This window comes from Maylandia zebra, linkage group LG19, assembly GCF_041146795.1.
Source record: "Maylandia zebra isolate NMK-2024a linkage group LG19, Mzebra_GT3a, whole genome shotgun sequence".
Classification (NCBI taxonomy): Eukaryota; Metazoa; Chordata; class Actinopteri; order Cichliformes; family Cichlidae; genus Maylandia; species Maylandia zebra.
This window is the reverse complement of record NC_135185.1, coordinates 17,251,975-17,272,045: the sequence shown is the minus strand read 5'-3', so window position 1 is coordinate 17,272,045 and position 20,071 is coordinate 17,251,975. Positions and strand designations below refer to the sequence as shown.

The 20,071-nt window shown below is 40.3% G+C and overlaps 1 protein-coding gene across 1 annotated transcript; it reads left to right on the top strand.

Annotated features, from left to right (window-relative positions):
* Positions 1 to 476: 476 nt before the first annotated feature.
* On the top strand, positions 477 to 17,608 carry nol10 (nucleolar protein 10). Its single transcript, XM_004539892.4, has 21 exons — positions 477 to 637; positions 1,737 to 1,782; positions 1,879 to 1,977; positions 3,103 to 3,180; positions 3,265 to 3,302; positions 3,416 to 3,552; positions 3,969 to 4,034; positions 4,137 to 4,197; positions 4,687 to 4,772; positions 4,979 to 5,057; positions 5,477 to 5,626; positions 5,731 to 5,797; positions 7,067 to 7,119; positions 11,169 to 11,295; positions 12,852 to 12,931; positions 13,045 to 13,143; positions 13,776 to 13,868; positions 14,012 to 14,188; positions 15,759 to 16,075; positions 16,286 to 16,388; positions 16,855 to 17,608. Exons 1-21 carry the CDS (start codon positions 572 to 574, stop codon positions 16,993 to 16,995), a joined length of 2,163 nt encoding a protein of 720 aa, XP_004539949.1. The 5' UTR covers positions 477 to 571; the 3' UTR covers positions 16,996 to 17,608.
* Positions 17,609 to 20,071: the final 2,463 nt, after the last annotated feature.

Sequence of the window (20,071 nt, the reverse complement as noted above, 5' to 3'; positions counted from 1 at the left end):
TACAGGAGAATGTGACTGGGCTTTCTCTTTCTTTTGAATCCAGCAGTTTGTTATTTACCAACAACAAACAGGAAGAACCCTTTCGCTATACGCTATTGTTTTATTTATTTAAAAGGGACAGTGAAGTTTAACAAAGTCCAATTACAAAACACAAAACTGATGTAACGCACATAAGTTTATAGCTATTGCTAATTTTCAACCATTGTCCCTTGTTGGGCTTACAATCACAATACATACATTATACAATTATAATGCTCTGTTTTTGTTTTGTTTTGTTGTCTATTTTTAACTAAAGTTAAACTACATTTTAAATTAAACACAGCTAGTTAAAACAGGTATATGATACATACAAAAAATAACTATATATGTGTATTAAATAGTGAAAAACAACGTAGCTAACTGGTCGTTTTTCAACCTCTCGGAACTTTGTGTAGTCTGTGCAGTTTCTACTCGGACCCAGTTTCTCTAAACTCACCTCCACTTCCTGTTTTTGCTCCTCTAGTAGCAACGTGGGTTTAGCACAGCTCACCGGTGTGTAGCAGCAGCATCAGTGTTATGCTCTCGTTCTACAATGCAGGTTTCCAGCGTGAATGATGTCAAAATTTACAATTTAAGCTACGGGAAGTCTCTTCCAGAGGTAAGAAGCACACTTCCTGCTCCTGATGTCCTTCATGTCATACCTGTGAAGTTACTGCTTACCTTCACCATAGCCGGCTAACCAAGCTAGCCGTAAGATGAGTGTTCTTAACACTGTATTAATGAAATGTCATAGCTGGATTCATACTTATTAACACCGCCATTTAATGTAATTATTCATATAAATAAATGGAAAAAATCTGCCGCTGCTTGGAAGAGGTTCACTGACGTAGATGAGGTCATACTCCGAAGATTTAATCAAAGTTTATCTGTATTTACAGCAGCGATAGTTGTTATTATTTGGGTATTATCACGGATCAAAGGTCTAACATTTCAGATACTACATGAGAATTGGGTAAAACGTTAAAATGTCTATTTAGCAGTTACAAACTTTATTTATAGGCATCTTTCAGGCAGGTTAGTGCAGATCAATGTGCTCCACAGACACAGTAAAATGTGGTAAAACTGAGCAAATGATAAATTAAAAAGACAAAAGATCATAATATAAAATAAAATGCTCATTAATTAAGGGAGCCTGTTGAAACGGTTAATGTATCTGATTAGGATGCTTTCTGCATACGATGAATAAAGTCCACCTTTAGTCTTCTTTTAAGTTTTCTTCTACATGTTGAGAACAAAATACAGCCGGACCACCTCAACCAGGAATCAGTAAAAGACAAGGAATACAACTGAGATGTTGGTGTTGTCCAAGTGGTGATGTCAAGCTCATTCGGAGAAAAACAGAATTTTGAGATAACTAACTGCTCTTTTTTTTTTTTAAGGTGATTAAGTCCATACATATGCTTCTTTCCATATTCAAAACAGCCGCGTCCTTGTGTTTTCTTTTTTCAATTTCTGACAGTCTGCTCGCTGAGACAGATTCTCTATTAAAGGGTTACCGTTGATGTCACCTGACAGTTGCGGCTCCATTTGAGAGCTTTCTTACTGTTGACCCTGTTTACTATTTAGGTTACCTTTTTTACCTTCTATGTAGCTTTATTTTTGTGACCTGCCATCAAACTAAGAGAAGAGGAAGCAGTTGTGTTGTTGAATGTTATTCTTTATGCTAAATCCTGATCACCTTTGTGTTGTTAACACAGTGGCTGTCGGACAGGAAGAAGAGACAGTTGCAAAAGAAAGATGTTGGTGAGTTGACAGCTATAATTACAGTTTCACACACAGATTGATTTCCTTCTAAATGTTTGTCTTTACTCACACGCTTCTGTTCTTTGCATTACTCAGAAATTCAGCGCAGGATTGAACTCATCCAGGACTTTGAGATGCCCACAGTGTGCACCTCCATCAAAGTGTCCCGGGATGGTCAGTTCATCCTGGCAGCAGGTAAAAGATATAAAGCTATATTTCCACCTAAAAGTCTTTTATTCTCAAAACTCTGGAATAACTCTAGAAGTCCATGAATTTATCAGAGTCAATCAAAATCAGAATACTTAATTAATCTCTGAGGAAAGTATGTAGTTAAAAGCTTTCTTCAGAGCGTTGTTAGTCTGCAGTTCTTAAACAATTCTTAGGCAAATTAATTGGCTTCATATAGAAAAATAAAACAAAAACAAAAGCTTCGGTCTTTACTAGTCATCCTTGTCTAAAGCTGTGTCTTGATTTCAGAGCTGTCGGAGCAGAGAGCATTAATTTCACATTCTGAAAAAGCTCAGCTGAGCTAGCGCACTTTAGGTAGCAGATTTCTCTGATATTGCAATAAACGTAACAGTGCTCTGCTCAAGTTGCAGTGCCATGATAGTAACGAGCAGTTTCTGCATCACACTGAAATCCCTGAATAAAGCATTTTTTGTTGCTAACTGACAGACATGCTCCTGTAGCAGAGGCACACATCCTGCAGAAACTGAGCAAGGAGCCTAAACCACTTGCACAAATAAGGAAAAAGGTGGCCAAAGTGATGGTTACAGTAAAAGGGCAAGGTTGGCAAACAGCACTCGATGACAAAGCTGATGTCAAATTGATATCACACCTGCCATTTCTGCATGTTGTGCACCTCTCGATTTTATAACCTGGTGTGTTGTGACATTGCTGTGAAAGCTGGCAGCGCCGTGAGTGTACCATTGTGTCAGTTTTTACTACCATTTTAATAATACATCAGTACAGATAGTCAGAGATTCGTACGTTTTGCAGGGGGAGATGTTGCAATTGTTAGAAAACATGGGACTTTGTGGAAACTGTATGTGTGAGTCTTAATTTGAAATTTAACAATGTTAATTTTAAAAAAAAGCCTATTTACCATACAAAGCTGAAAGGCAGGTTGAAAGTTAAAAAGTTAAAGTGATCATCTTGTCTTTTTAGTATCCTTATAACTATTGTCACAGCCAAAGGTGCCAGAGGATCATTACATCTCCCAAGTTCACGCAGCAGAACCATCACTTAGTGTCATCTTAAAGTAATACTGCCCGAGTCCAGGGATGCCTACAGGATCAAATCTTTTTTTTTTTGTTCTAGGCACTTACAAACCAAGGATTCGCTGCTATGACACCTACCAGCTGTCCCTGAAGTTTGAGCGCTGTCTAGATTCAGATGGTAAGTTTTTAGACTCCGGCTTTGCTCAGCTCCGATTACTGGACAGTGACTAAATTTCATTATTGTCTTTTCTTCCTCTGAAAGTCGTGGCCTTTGACATCCTGTCTGACGACTACTCCAAGGTGCGGGCGGCCCTTTTATTTTGACATGTTGAGTTTTTTCAGCATTTTTAAATTCTGATAGTTCAAAACTCACTCTGCTTTTTTGTTTGTTTTTGTCATTCTTCTCTGTGCAGTTGGTGTTTCTGCACTGTGACCGCCATGTAGAATTTCACTCTCAACATGGACACTACTACAAGACTCGTATTCCCAAGTTTGGTCGGGACTTTTCCTACCACTATCCCTCCTGTGATCTCTACTTTGTGGGGGCGAGGTGAGAACACAGTCGGATTAAGAGTCCTCGGGTGCATGATATAGCAGTCAGCTAGCAAAGTTAAAGCATTAATAGGGTTTAGCATTTGCAAAAATCCACTACTTTGTCTGTAAAAGAGCAATTTAACATATAATAGAAGGCAGGAAGTCCTCAGACATGCCAAGAATCCCCGAGTTAGTTTGTGCAGGAGAGTGGACAAAAGCACCTAGAAGGGGGTGAAGGTACGCATGTTACTTGTGAGTTTAAAGTGCCGAGTGCAATGTTTGTCTTCCCTGTTACACCAGAGCTTTTTGCTTTACAGTGATGATAAAAGATTTAGTGGTAAAAATGTATATCAAAATATAAATCTGGCAGTTTTAGGATATTTTATTTATTTCTGTCTCTCAATTAATTAGTGTGGTTGTTTTCACTTTCAGTTCAGAGGTTTTCAGACTGAACTTGGAGCAGGGACGTTTCCTTAACTCTCTTCAGACTGATGCTGTGTAAGTGTTTTCTGCTTCAGTGAAAAGGTTTTATGTGTGTCGGTACTAACGATATTAACTCCTCAGCCAATCTTTGTTTTTTTCCCTGGACTTCTCAAACAGGGAGAACAACGTGTGCGATATCAACCCCATCCACCATTTGTTTGCCACAGGATCCTCTGAGGTAAGTGTGAAACGGTGACTGTCTCCTTTTAATGCTAATATAAGGTTGTTATTATTTAGTTGTTTATATTGTTTTTGCACTTTACATAATCGGTTCTCATTGTGCCACCAGTGCTTGGGCTTACTTACATTATGTGTTTCTCTTTTCAAGAGGTCACTAGCTACAGTAGAAAAATTAGCTCCATACTGAATAATGTATTTATTTTTTTCCCTTTTGAATTTCTCAGCGGTAGATCTTTCTCTTCTCGCCTCTGCTCGGTATTGTTTGTTAAAAAGAATCACACACCAGCTGGGCTGACAAAAATAAGTGTTTCACATGATTTCTGGGTGTTAAAGTTCAAATCGTTGCCTCTCACATAAAATTTAGAGCTGCCTACGGAAGAACTTGCCTATTATAGCTTTTCAATAGTTTTAAAGTTGTTTAGTTAATTAGAAAAGCTCAGATTTTCACTTGTGCGACTCTCTGACTTTTCTTCTGCCGGCTCACCAGGGACGGGTCGAGTGCTGGGACCCCAGAGTCCGTAACCGTGTGGGCAAGCTGGACTGTGCCCTGAGTAGCCTCGCCGAAGGAACAGAGTAAGGAGCAAACTGTCACGCTCAGAAAGCTGATCTCAGCCTGACGACGCATATGCAGCCACATGGCACTTTTCACCACAGCCTGCATGAAAACCATGCTGCAAGCTATGTGTCATTATGGCATAAAACACAAATATCCAGCTTCTTATCCTGTTTCTGTGTGTTTTACCCCATCTTTAAATGGTATTCTCTGGAACTGTCGACAGAGTTCAAGCTCTGCCGTCCATCAGTGCGCTGAAGTTTAACAGCTCCCTCACCATGGCGGTCGGCACCACCACTGGTCAGGTGAGCCTAAACATTCATGTTACCAGAAGGATAGCTTCTTTTTCTTTATCTATGTTATTGCTAATCTCAAAACAGCATTTTCTGTTGAACAGCAGTCAAAAATCACCTTACAGTTCTGTGGCTGCATTCTTCTCTGCTTCTTTTGTGTTTGTTTGTTGTTGTGAGCTGTCAGCTCCCCACAGGCTGCGAAGTTACTGTGACTAATCAGCTGACAATTAGGTGGCTGATGTCATGCAGTTTGCTAACAAGTTAACGCAAGTTCAGTTTTCAGTAAAAGGTCAAGGGATGAGCTTTTGGTTAATCATGTAGATGCTTTCTCATGCCTTTAATTGCACTTCTCTTTGTTTTGGTTTTTACATTTGGCAGACAGCTTCATCCAGGATTCTGACAGCTCTCTTTACCTTTCTGATCTCTTGCAGGTGCTGCTGTATGACCTGCGCTCCAGTCAGCCGCTTCTAGTCAAAGATCACCTATACAACCTGCCAATCAACTCCCTCAACTTCCACAATCAGCTGGACTTGGTTGTGTCTTCTGACTCCAAGATCATAAAAATCTGGAACAAAGACACTGTAAGTAACAGCCATCAGTTACAGATCATTGCGCTTTCACTATGTGGATCACAAGAAACTCATGCTCACTCTCATCTTTCATCCATCTTATATCTTTTCCACAGGGAAAGTTGTTCTCCTCCATACAGCCTCAGACCAACATCAACGGTGTTTGCGTCTACCCAAATTCAGGTGAGAATTAAGTTGTGGAAGCTGGAAACAAAGTTTGAGGAGAGCAGTCGCAGAACATCAAGAATGCATCTGCTTGACCACTACATGAACCAACACTGCAGATGTAGCACTGCAGAAATATTCAATAGGATGTTTCCCACATAGAGTCTAACTGTGGCTGCAGCTGTGAGCTGTGGAGGGTGGTCAATGTCAGTTCAGTTCAAGGTGCTTTATTAAGCTTCAGGATTTCCAATTAAGCAAGAATGATGCGATTATTTTAATATTTAATTTGATATAATGATTAATTATATGCGTGTGCTGCTTTCATATAGCGGTGAACTTGCTGTCCTCCGTGTCTCCATTTCTGTTCCCTCTTTGATCTCTTAAAGTTTTTTTTCTGGTTTGATCAAGCGTTCGGCATCTGAAAAAAATTACTTTTATCATTATCCACTTGCATGACCTGTTGATTTTTAACTAGCAGCTGTATACAGATCAACCTCATTGCCCCAGCTATATTTACTTTAATTTGAAGTTATCCTCCCTAACTCCACTCCTTGCATTCTTAATATTACAATATCAGATAACTGCACATAAATATGCAGCAGTGATACGTTCTTGAACTCCTGATCGATTGTTATCGGGAGTCGGGTTTAAGGTGCTGTGCTTTTCATTAAATTAATACAAATGTATAAAATTCACAGGTGGTGGTGGGTGGGTGGCTTAAGCTTTGGCTGTCTTTTAATATGCCTGCAGGTATATTAAAATACAGCCAAAGCTTAAACCCATCTAGAAACCCACTGAAGCAAAAACATTGTGGAAACTCTGCAGTGTGTTGAAGCGCAACCAGCAGCTTTTATGCATGACTAAATAGGCCTATGAATGAAACAGTAATGATTCCTGTAAGTTAAGCTGGTATTTAAAACGAGAGTTTTTTGTGCAGCTCCACCTCTGGGTGGCGCCATCTTATTGTAGAGCTCCCACACTTTTACTGTGTGATAGGCAGTGTGTACAAGGGGAATAAAACCTCAGATTTTTCTATAACTTATAGTGATGTTCTCTAAAGCTGTTGAAAAGCAGCACCAGCTTCTTGAGTTTCTTCTGTTTTTGTTCATTTTCGCTGCCTGAATGTTTTTTTTAACTCTTCATTATTAGAGCAGAAATGGGTTTTGCCATTACGATATGAAAATTCAGATCCCAGACAGTCTTTCATATACCAGTGCTGAAGGAACTTGACCTATAAATTACTAGATGAGGTTTTAACTGTTGCTCTGCTCTCTGGTTCATGAGCAGGTATGCTCTTCACTGCCAATGAAGATCCCAAGATGAACACGTTCTACATCCCAGTGAGTACAGAGACATTTATATTCTCATACACCAGTCACATTTATATTTACAGTACACCAAAGAATGATTCATGTTGCAGCTTTTCACACAGCTTTGCAATGCAAGGTCACCTTTAGGAGCTGGCCAAAGAGTGCGCACGTGCCATTTGTTTTCTGTCACCGAGCGAGTCATTGTCAACCCTGTGGGGCGGGGATGAACTGCAGGTGTGACACACAATGATGTGAAAAATAAGAAGAAGCAAACACGAGTTTGTTGATGGTGTTTTTGCTGGTTTATAAAAATCCTGATGTGAGGCCTGTTAACTTTTTCCCAGCTTCAATAGTGAAGCATGCCTGAAAAGCATGGGATCAGACTTCTCACGAGGCCTCTGCTTAATGAGTAATTGTTCCTATCAACAGTCTGTTCTGGAACTGATATGATCTTACCTCATGTGATATTGTCAGTGCATGCACGCGCATCTGTGGATGCGTGTGTGTGCATATGTGTGTACAGTCAACTAGGGTTTGCTTTGTGTAAATGGGTTCTTTCCAGCCCTGATTTCCATGCATGTGGTAAACTTTGGTCCTTTTGTCCTATGAGAAAAGGTGAGTCTGTCATTGTTTGAACATACAAGCCGAAAACCTTACCTGATTTAAAATTAGCCGACCTCCCATTCAGTATCATCTTCTAAGGCATGTCCTGACATTTTCCAGGACAGTTGCTGTTTTTAGACAGCACCATGGAAGTCCTGTTTTGACCTCTTATACTGAGCGCTCTGTGATTTCACCACGAATCCCAAACTTGGGCAGAGAGCAACTGGCCCAAAGTTCATATCAAATATCATCCCTGGTAATGAGAGCTAGCTCTCTAGTCAAGGAAGAGTCTTTCTACTGCAACTCTGCAGTAGAAAGAGAGCACTCATTGGAAGCGATCAGTTTGTTTTGTTTTTTTGCCCACACCAACACAATCTTTGCTCACCACCTAACAATTTTGCCCCCTCAATATCATGATCTGGCTCATGGAAGTCAACAGAGGAGATATAATATGTACATAAATGCAGACATGCGAGAGGCTACTTGTGATCACACCTGTCAGCTGCTCAGGCCAGGGAAGTGATGCTGAAATCACTTGATTTCTTAAAGAGGTGGTATTGCAGAAAAGTTGGACCTGTAGCTGATTTGGAAGAAAATCTTAAAGTAGACTAAAACATAATTGAAAAAGATCATATTACATGTGATTTTTGGTGTTGACATGTTTATGAAAAAGCAGATCTGAGTCACAGATTAGCAAACATTAGAAACAAATGGTTGTTTTCTTTAAAAGCTCATTTCAACACTTTTCCTATTTCCCAGGATTTAACAGTAGAATGCTGTTGGTGTGACTTCAGGGCATTTTCAACCAAACTGACATTTTCTGAACCAAAAAGGGTTCTCGTCTCCACATGTGACCCCTGATGATCTCTGTTAGCTTTGTTAGCTCAGGAGTGATGTGACTAAACAATGACAGGGACACTGGACTTTGACCTCAGTGGTGTGACATCATCGGACTTCGAATCAGTTACTCCTTACTCAGCATTTCGATCAGCGTTCTCCAGTCGAAATATTTGAACTTTGAGAACTCGGTCACTACAAAGTGAAGAAGACGTGCCTTCAGTTTATTGAAGCAAGCCATGATATAAACAGATGACTGAGTTTGAAATGTACACGTGACAAAAGCAGAAAATGAAAGTAAGCATTTGGTATGATCATCCTTGTAATTCCACACAGCCTGCACACTCAGCTTTTTTCAGTTCTTTCTTGTACATTCTTTAAGTAGTTTTCAGGAGGAGTTCTCCAGACTTCTTGAAGGATATTCAAAGCTCTTCTTTGGATGTTGGCTGTCTTTTGTTCTGCTCTCTGTCAAGATGATCTCACACTACTTTAATAATTTCGAGTTCTGGGCTCTGCGGTGAACAGTCTGTGACTGATAGCTTTCCCTTGTGTATTTTCCTATCCTAGCAGTTGTTTTACTGCACTGGCAGTGTGTTTGGGATAGTTGTCATGATGAAGGTTGAAGCTGTTGCCAATCAGACACTTCTTAGACGGTTGCATGGTGGATTAAAATCTGATGGTACTTTATTGTGTTCATAATTCCTTAAATTTTGATCAGATTTCTAACTGATAAAAAGCCCCAAACCACAATCATCAAAGATGGTGACAATCACCAACTCCCACCTAACCGCCTCCATAGATATTTACAACTAACTTTCTTTCTTTCTTTCTTTCTTTCTTTCTTTCTTTCTTTCTTTCTTTTAGATTTGTTACTTGTTTTGTCCTCAACTTGTCTGGTTTCATCATTCCTTTTAAGAAAATTACAAAAACTGTTATCTTTTTACATTTTTTGTAGATTCTACTAAAGACATGGAAACAAACAATGTGTTTTTACAACAGGCTGCTAAAAACCAAAGTACACAAAGATAGTTTACTTTGGTTCTTTGTCTGTTATGTGTAGACACACCACTGAATCATCATTTGAGTTACATGCCTTTTTTATGCTTGAATGATTCATAGGTCAGTGTTAAGTAGCTTATAAATCAACAAAACACTCCTCTGAATATGATAAGTCACAAGGACTGCACTGAAAATCGGTGAAAAAAAAGCCTAAATTAAAAAAAAAGAAAAAGAAATGAAGTGTGGCTCAATTTTTTGCACAGTAGTGAATGTCAGAGTGTGACAGATTTAAGTGTCTGCATTAGATGGTGAGCGTGGGGCTCTGGGCAGATATGTGCGCCTGCAAATATTCTTTTGTGATGTGTGGATTTTTCCTCAAAAGTGCTACAATACAGTGCATCACTATGCACTATACACTTTAAGCTGATCACAAAAAAAGCAGGACTGTGCATCTGCGATATCTGCAGCTGTCCCCATTGTATACTTTAAAAGCTGTTTCCTGTTGGGTGTTTTGCATGTTTGCCTAAAAATAACTGCAAAGAATAATCGGGTCTTATTTGTAAACCCTTACTGACCTGAAGCTCTTTAGGTTGTTCGTAATGTTAGTTGTCTACATTTGAGAAAGTAGAGAATGGTGCCCAGTGAATTTTCGAGTGGTCACATGTGTTTGCTGGTCACCATTATGCTGTCCTGGCTGGAAGCAAATTTAACCTTAAGTTATATAATATCTTCAAGAAAACCTCAGTTTTCTCAACTCTGGTGTCACACTTTCTGTTTTATGTTATGGCTTATGAGCTGGTTCATAGTAAAAGAGTTCTGCAAGTTAGTGACAGTACTGCCAATTTCCACTTTTTGGATACCAGGAAGTTTTACCTAACAGGGGGCTGTCTGGTGTTTGGACCCTGAGACTTGTACTACAACCAACATATATGCTTTAACTAACATCAGCTTTAACTGATTGTCTTCAAAATCAATGTTTATGAAAACTTTACTGAGAAATGCTTGGAACAGAGGTTCTGTGGTGGAGACACATAAATCCATCTTCATGGGAGTCACAAGCTAGTCTACGTCTACTGCTGGTCCCAAACTCAAATAATTGACAAAGCTGTCTCCGTAAGGGCATCCAATGTAAAATTGGTGCCAAATCAATGTGCGTGCCCACACGCTGTGGCAACCCCTCGGTGTAAGAAGGAAGCAGCTGGTTCTTAGTGCTTTTCTATTCTAGTGGAGCACCGATTCATACACTTTTTTTTCCTATACCCAAGTCCTTTCTGTCTAACATTTAAACAAGTTCATATTCTGATGACCAATTTGGGTTTCTTGGGTGATTTTTTTTTTCTTCTTCTTCTTCTTCTTCTTCTTCTTCTTTTTTTACTTTTGTGAACACACAAAAGGATTGTTTTTAAAACTACATACTCAAAAAGCGATTTCTCGACCTTTTGCTACTCTGCATTTCCTGTATCACCAGTGTTGCATTGCAAGTCATTACAATTCCCTGAAAACCCTTAAGGACATTTATTTTCTGCTGTAATGGAAACATGACCTGGCTGAGTTGGGCTATTTTTTTTCTAACAACAAACAGTACTCAACAGTCTAAATCTGAACCAAGCGGGTGGATGTGTTTTTGTGTGTGTGTTTAGGCTCTGGGCCCAGCACCTCGATGGTGCTCCTTCCTAGACAACCTAACAGAGGAGCTGGAGGAGAGCCCGGAGAGCACGGTGTATGATGACTACAAGTTTGTCACTCGGAAGGACCTGGAAAATCTGGGTGAGACCTCATTACCTTAATTGTACCTCATGAAACTGCAGAGCACTTGGAGTAAATCAGCCCAAATTTGAGCACTTTTAAAGCAAAAAAAAATCCTCAATCTAAGTGTGCAATTTTTGCTTTGGCTCTTTTGGTTAGAAAGCAAAGAGAGCTCAAGAGATCTTTACACAAAGAGTGACTTTAATACCAGCCCTGATAGTTATATCCAAAACTATGAATCAGTGTGAGCCACTTCGCCGCCTAGGGGGGTTAGTTTGAGTGGCTAGACTGTCTAAGTAGAGGCCACGGGAATGATTGAAATGCTTTAGGTAAGAGAAGTAGGGTGTAGGGGTAAGAGAGGGGGAGCACGAAGGGTCAAAGGAGTGGATATTGGATGGGTTGAATGAACACTGGAATGCAGGCTCAGCAGGAAAGAGATCAAATGACAAGAAGTAGAAAGATGATTGGCTGATGTGTGATAAAAGAAGAGGAGGGAGTAGGCAGGGGAACAGCACTGTTGGTATACAGGAGCCATGTAATGCGGCCCTGTTATGTAACATGTCCATATTGAGTACAGCACACTTGTGAAAGTTTCTGAGAAGAGCAAGTTCCTCATCATTCAGCTTGTAAGAGTGTGTCCTTGTCTACACACGCTATTACACACTTCCTGTGATGGCCCATCACAGGAAGTGTGTAATAAAAAAGTTGCACACCTTAAAAGTTGCACAAATACTCCCATCATGGGAGTATTTGTGCAACTTTTAAGGTGAAGTCAGGCGTGGAAAGAAGGTCAATATTGACCATTTCCATATTCATTTACTCACACGTTCACTGGGGTCTGAAAAATTTATTGAGAAGTCTTGAAATGTGACAAAACCAAAGTTTTTAGATATATAATTTTATGAAGTAAAAATATGTTAATGTTTAAAAAAGGACTAAAGTGCAGATCTGTTGTAATCGTAATACAGAATAGTATAGAGGTAGGTCACAAAGATTTTTGCAGTTCATCCTGAAGGGAAGATGAATGTGTGAAATTCGATCCAGTACCTGAGACATTTCACTGATCCACAAACAGTCGCCTCTCGTTAGGAGAAGGGGAAAGCACGAAAGCCCTCATCTTACTACATTTAGAGCCAGTCAGTGTTACAAATCTTAAGACGGATGGGGACGGGAGGAATAGATGTATATCTTAACCAGTGTTTAGGTAAACAGGTGTTGTTGTTGTAAACAAATTTAAATTTTCTGGTTTGCTTTTCTTTTTTCTTTTCTTCTCACGTTCAATAAAATCATTTGGGTTCATCTTCTGGGCACCATGAACGTGTATTTACTGAAAGATTTCATACTAAACCACAAAGTTTCTCCTCTTGATGGTGACACAGGAAGTCAGTCAGTGACACACGTCATTAGAATTTATTCTCTGGTTACTGTCAATGTCTCAGTCGCATTATGTGGCAATCAGTATATGGAATATCGGTAGACATATTTTTTAGCGTTACATTTAGTAGATGTATAACTACAGCAGATTGTATTTGCAAAAAATGTGTGTGTTTATTTATTTTTTTTAATTTCATGGCCAGGTTTGACTCACCTGATCGGATCATCCCTCCTGAGAGCTTACATGCACGGTTTCTTCATGGACATAAGACTTTATCATAAGGTATCATCCTTTTTGTGTACATCTCAGACTTTTGTCAGGACTTGTTCAATTCAAACTGATCCTAACGTGACACACTAAACCTAAACTGCAAATGTTTATTTGCTTGGCCGTAGGTTAAAGGTATGGTCAATCCTTTTGCGTACGAGGAATATCGCAAGGATAAGATTCGCCAGAAGATCGAGGAGGCCCGAACACAGAGAGTTCAGGTTAAGGTGAGAGTTTAGTTTTTCTGCTAGTTGCTATGGAAATGTCAGGTCTCATTTTACTGGCTTTTTCATGTTCAGTACTGAAACATCATAGTTAGAAGATGAATCAACAATCAGCATTTGCTGTCTAAGAAACAGCTATAGCCTCTGAATTTCATTATGGTCGAGCAAACATTCAGATTTAAGTCCATTTAGTCCATATTTGACTGGTTTGGTGCAACAGCTGTAGCAGAATAAACATAATTCATCTCCTTCTTACAATGTCAGCGTGTGACTCCTGTGACAGTCTGTGTTTATCTTTTCCCTCCATGCCCTCATACAACACTTTTCTGTGTAGTATTTATTATGATCAATCTGTTTTTGAAAATATGACCTGAATAAATAAGATTCAGAGCTAAAAATCCCGATAACCTGTTGAATCAGCTACATAAAAAGAATTCCACAGAGTTAAAATACCCATTAAACTGGATTGTACTGGATTGAAGTTCAAAACTTTACTCACATCCTGTCACACTAAGTGCAAAAGCTAATAAATGGTAGGTTAATTTGAGGAATGTGTGATTCACTCTTCAAACTGATTGGATAATTTTCTCTCCGTTCTCGTGTGTGCTAAGTACAATTTGTTCTCTCTGAAACAGAAACTGCCGAAGGTGAACAAGGAGTTAGCTCTTAAACTGATGGAGGAGGGTGATGACGAAGCAGAGGTGGTTTCCAGGAAAAAGAAGGGCAAGGTAGAAAAACAAGATTACAACATCAATGTTTTTGATTAATTGTGAATGTACACGGTGTATTCAGAGATCATAATGTTCTTCCAGGCAGCTTCGTAGAATTCATGACGTAATGTTCCTCTTTGTTGACTTTTTCCAAACCGCAGGCTCTCCCCAGCATCCTGGGAGACGACCGTTTCAAGGTGATGTTCGAAAACTCAGACTACCAGGTGGATGAGCAGAGCGAGGAGTTCCGCCTGCTCAACCCCATCGTCTCCAAAGTCGGCCAGAAAAGGAAGAAGAAGCTGCGGCTGCTAGCTCAGCAGGCTGCTGTTTCCGAGCAGGTAAAATGGTTTCCAAGCAGGTAAACGACACAGTGTTTTACTGCACGAGCAGGTAACACTGCATCGTTTTACTGAGATGGCCTGTTGTGTGTGGAGGCCATGGAATTCAAAGTTTTTTTTGACCAGTTCCTATTTTAGTTTTTACCCCTCAGCCATAAAAGGCTGGCAATAGCCCATCAGTCAGGTGGGTGTGCAACACTGACACCCAAATTTGTGGATGCGATAACTTGAGAATGAAGCAACCTAGGAGTTTCAAGCACCACAGGTGCATCTACTAAAAATTTAAACGAGTCTGAGTCTCGGTGACCTTGACCTTAAGGTTAGCGGGCAGGTTTTTTTGCAAATTTTGTGAAAATGATAACTCGAAAACAAGGTGATGTAGGATTTCAAAATTCATAACTTGGGTACATTTACTAGGAGGCTGAGGGTACCACTGGCCACCGCCAGTATTTTCTAACTCTGGCTTACCAATTATTTATGTTCACAATAAAAGTTTAACTATTTAACAACATTATTTCTAAAATAGGTTAAAGGGCTTTTTTGCACAGTTACCAAGTGTTGATCTATAACTGTGTTAAATATATTCCTCACTTTAAGGATGTCAGCATTTGGCTCAACTTAAAAAAACGGTGTCCTAATTTGTTAAAATAAAATAAATGAAAAGGACCTTTTATTTATGATCAACTGGTTTCTCCCTGCCCTGCTCTCAGTCTCATTATGATTACATCTTAGTACTCATGGAGAGAAATAAGACAAAAACAGCTAAAGAGTTCATTGATTGGAGGATAACACATATACACACATATGTAACAGAAAACACAAAAGCGAGGGAGTGATTGCAGTTACATTTAAACCCCCCAAGCATCCAAAGAAGAACAATTGTTTGTTGTAGGTGTAAAATACCTTAATAGCCCTGAACCTTTACTGTTAGCTTCCTCAATGCCATGTTGGCTCTCTTACTGATGACATGAGGCAATGTAAAGACACAACATAGACCTGCATGCATAATTAGAGCTTTTAGAGCAGCAATGGGACTGATATCAATTTCAACTACTCACTGGTCATATGCCATGTTTACACAGGTTCAGGTGGTTGTCATATCTCGTTTGTTTCAATCTGCACCACAGAAATGTGGTTCAAACTCTTACAGAAGTGCTTGAGAGCCGAAAGGATGGGCTAATCAGATGGGCACAAAATCAGATACAGCTATGGCTAATTTGGTGTGCAACAATGGACGATCAGCTGAAAAACCAGCTGATCCCAGTCACCAGCAGACTGGTGTATGTGCAGTGTTCAGGCCTTTTAGAAAGCAAGTATGTGCTGAAACTTTTGCACAAAAGAAAAAGGGGGGGTGTAACTAAACAGTGGCTTTTCAGATTTATTTCCATTATTAGAACCAGCGCATTACTAATCCCTCTGGACATGATCACATGTTTTTCTGTTGTTTACAAGCCTCACTGAGCCAGCTGTGTATACACGTGCTGTGTTTTCTTGATATATTGGAAGATGAGGGCCCAGGAAGCAGATCACATCAGTGATTTTTTTGTTGCTCTGCTTCATCTCCCTGCAGGTGCCTGAAGATAACGACGAGGAGCCAGAGGGGCGAGCCAGCTCCGAGGAGGAGAGCTCTGACGATGACAAAAGCTGGGTGGAGGAGGTGAGGGAGCAGCGGAGGTTGCTTCGGCAGGAGGACAGAGACCGCCGGCGGCAGGAGAGGAAGGACGCAGACCGCAACACTGTCCTTGTGGAGAGGGAGCAGAACGGAGGAGAAGAATGCTCAAATGTGGCTGAGAGCAAGAAGACGAGTCAGCCGCAGTTTTATCAGATCAAAGCTGGCGAGGAGTTCAGAAGTTTTAATGACATGGCCCGCAAGCAGAAACTACAGAAGTATGTCTTTGGAAATGTACCCTGTGTTACATGACTTATTGTTTGAGACACTCTTTGAAACCCAAATTGCTTCAGGGTTTGCAGCTGTTAAAGGCAGAGAATCACCCCACCTGTAAAGTATTAATAGTCTGTGTCCTAACGCTTTATGACAACGCTCTGTCTGTACTGTTTTGTATATTGTGCCTGACGATCATGCGTTCCTTCTTCTAGGACTTCTCTGGAGGAGCGGCTAAAGTTAGAGGAGCACTCCGAAACCAGTGGCACGGCTGACACCGCAGTGGGCAGCAAACAGCTGACCTTCACTCTCAAAAAGGTACACTGCTTACTTAATCATCACAATCCCTCACAAAGGAGCAAATAATGGAGACACTTATGATGTCTCCAGGATCCAGAACTTAAATCTGGAAAATGTTCATAAGATGAAGGTTTTTAAAAAAAAAAGAGAGATTTAACCACTGACTCTATACATTTATCTCCCAGTGAGATAAATGTATAAATGTAAGGTTACTTGGATAATCCTTAAGAAGAACAATCCCTCTCCTCAATTGAGCATTACTTAATGTCAAATTCGCCCATGTCTGGATGACATTTCGCTGGTCTGAAGTCATCTCATTGTCAGACAAAGCAAGCTAAAGCGCTTTTAGAGAAAATGCAGAGAGGGTTGTTGGTATATGATTGGTTCTTCACCTTAAACAAGTCAGTAAATACATCATCAATCTGCAGGTAGAATCGCAGCACTTGCATTTGTTTAACATCCATCCTCCTGTCCTCCTCTGCAGTCGGAGCAGCAGAAGAAGCAGCAGCAAGCGGAGCGGGAGCACCACGAAGAGAGGAAGAAGCTGAGGCGCTCCGCCGGACACTTGAGCAGCATCAGGGGCCGCGGGAGAGGCTGGGGCGGCAGAGGACGAGGCCGCCATTGACTGACGCCTAACTGGCAGAAACCTTGCCCTGAAGTCAGAGTTGAATAGTTTGTTCCATTAACTCAGCTCTGGCAGTCGTCTTCAAGAGTAGAAGTATTGTACTGACTTTAAGCTTTTAATCAGTGGTGGGAAGGCTGGAGACGTGCTGCAGAGACTGGTACTGCTGCACAGACGAGCCCGTCCCTCTCCTGGGTGGTCTGGGTCATGTGTTTACCTGTTCTCTGCTAATTCAGAGCATATTAAAAAAAGAGAGATTACCCATGTCGCTGTCTGTATGAATATAATGCCAGGCCATTATCCATAAGTACCCTGACTGCATATATTTTAGCAGGAGGGCCCAGGAGAAATTAAACACAGAGAGCTGAGAGGACTTGGCATGTAGCTGCTTTCTGTGGCGTCGTTTCTTAAAGTGGCTCCGTGGTGGAGCCTGCTTCAGCTAAAGAAGAATGGAATGTGTGGAATGAAAATGTAATTGTTTTTTATTAATGCAGAAACATTGTTAAGCCAACACTGAATTAGAAACATTTGTACTACATTATATTATATTTGGTACATTTGCCTGTCTCCATTGTTTTTACTGTTGAAAATCAAAATATAAAATAATCTGCCAGAATATTGGAGCCTCCCTCCTTTGCAGCAGATCACTCCCTACTTGTGTGAGAGAAGAGGAGAACAAATGAATGAGGAGACCTTCTTCCCCTTCCCCAAATACAACTGCAGTTCTTGGAAACTGGAGGCCTTCCCATCAGTCCTTCCCATCCCCCAACCTGCTGATGGTGTGAACCCCCTCTATTCCAGCAGTGGCTCTTTTCAAATGTGAAAGGGGGCTGTTTTCTGCACTCGGCATGGTAACCCCAACCATTTGATGTTACCACGCCTCTGCACCACAATCCATCAGGTTTGTGACAGCGTGGATAGTATCTCATGCAGGAGAAATCCATTTCAGACACATACTTCACCCTGAAAAGTTGCTGCAGAAGCTTCATAATCTGTACTCTGTATAGACGAATAGTTTAAAATGAACAAAATGTAAGTGAGAAAAAATACACCTAAACATTAATATTGTATTTACATGATTAAACGTAACATGGGGATTTTGTTATTAAACAAAGATAACCTGAGTTATCTCAGTCCTTTATTTATCCAGGTAAAAAAAATCCCATTGAGATTAAAAATCTAATTTCCAAGAGAGACCTGGCATCATGGCAACAAAAGTCAAAATACAAATACCACATAAGTATATAACATTTAAAACAAATACAATATTATGTACAAATGTGAAAAATAAAATAACAGATCAAATTAAGAGTGACTTTAAGAACAAAAGTGAAAGAGTTATTTTCTTGTTCCTTTAATGGACTTAAACTCCCTCAAGGTAACCAATTCTGATCATTTCAGTTCCTTCTGCAGATTATTCCAGGAAGCAGGGGCAGCGTATTTAAAAGCCGTATTTAATACAATCAATTGTATGATATTGTGAGCACGAAGGCTGTATTGGTTGTGGTTTTTACACATATAAACACATAAATAAGATGGAACCAGCCCAAGGAGAGATTTATAGATAAAGATCAACCAATGGGAGAATCTTCGAATATGCAAAGATGGACATTTAGCAGCAGCATACAAAGAACAATGATGTACACGATTTCCATAACCAGTAATAAAACGTACAGCACAATGGTACACAGTATCCAACCTCTTTAGGTAGTGGGCGGATGCATTCATTAAAAGCAGGTCACCATAATCTAATAAAGGTAAAAAAGTTGCATGAATCAAATGTTTTCTTACTTGGAGGGAGAAACAGGATTGATTTCTAAAAACACAACTGCACAAAGTGCAGTTTTTAAATGAAGTTTTCATTTTCTAAGGGAAAAAAAAACATCCAAACCTACCTGGCCCTGTGTGAAAAAAGTAACTGTCCTCTAAACCTAATAACTGGTTGTTTCACCGTTGGCAGCAAGAACTGCAATCAAGCGTTTGCGATAAACTGGCACTGAGTCTTTCACATGGCTGTGGAGGAGTTTTGGCTCACTGTTGCATGACCCTAAACATCCTTTTTAAGGTCAAACCAAAGCACCTCAATCACTGCTCCTGCATAACTCAAGTGCAGTTGAACTTTAGGGTAGGAGTTCTCAGGGATCATCAAGATGTTTTTGGCAAATATGACAGAAACTTTTGTGTCCTTTGTGGTCAGCAGTGGTTTTCTCCTTGGAACTTTCCCATGGGTGCCATTTTCGACCAGTCTCTCTTTTCTTGTTGAATCGTGAACACTGACCTTAACTGAAGCACGTGAGGCCTGCCGTGCTCTAGATGTTGGTCTGGATTCTTTTGTGATCTCCTGAATGAATCATCATTGTGGTCTTTGAGTGATTTCGGTTGGACGGCCACCCCTGGAAAGGTCCACCAAGCTTGAAAGTTTTCTCCATTTGTGGATCATGATTCTCACTGTCGTTCACTTGAGTCGCAAAACCGTAGAAATGTCTTGGAAACCCTTTTCAGATCTTTATTTGTGATTTAACAAGGCGCAGCCTTTACTTTTTCACACAAGGTCAGGTAGGTTTGGATAGCGGTTTCTCCTTAATGAATAAAATCATTATATTCACGAATGATATTTGTCTAATATTAAAATTTGTTTAGGCATGACAAATATAAAAGAAATTAGAAATAAGGAAGGTGATAAATACTTTTTCACAGCACTGTAGGCATGGACGTTGGGTCTCTAGTTGTCTACCACTAAGGTAGTGGTACAGGATGGGGTGTATGTGGATCAGGCTTGTTTAGAATCTGGGTCAACATCCAGCAATTTGATTCACTGACTCAGAGCTTTTTATAAGCAGTTTTTTTTTTTGCTGCAGACAGAAGCCCTGGTGAAGGAGGCTGAAACTCAATAAAAGACACATTTTTGTTTTATTTTTTATTTTTTTTGGAATCGCATCTGTAACCGGAAGGTCGCCGGTTCGATCCCTGGGCTCTCTGTCCTGGTCGTTGTGTCCCTGGGCAAGACACTTTACCCTACTTGCCTACTGGTGTTGGCCAGAGGGGCCGATGGCGCGATATGGCAGCCTCACTTCTGTCA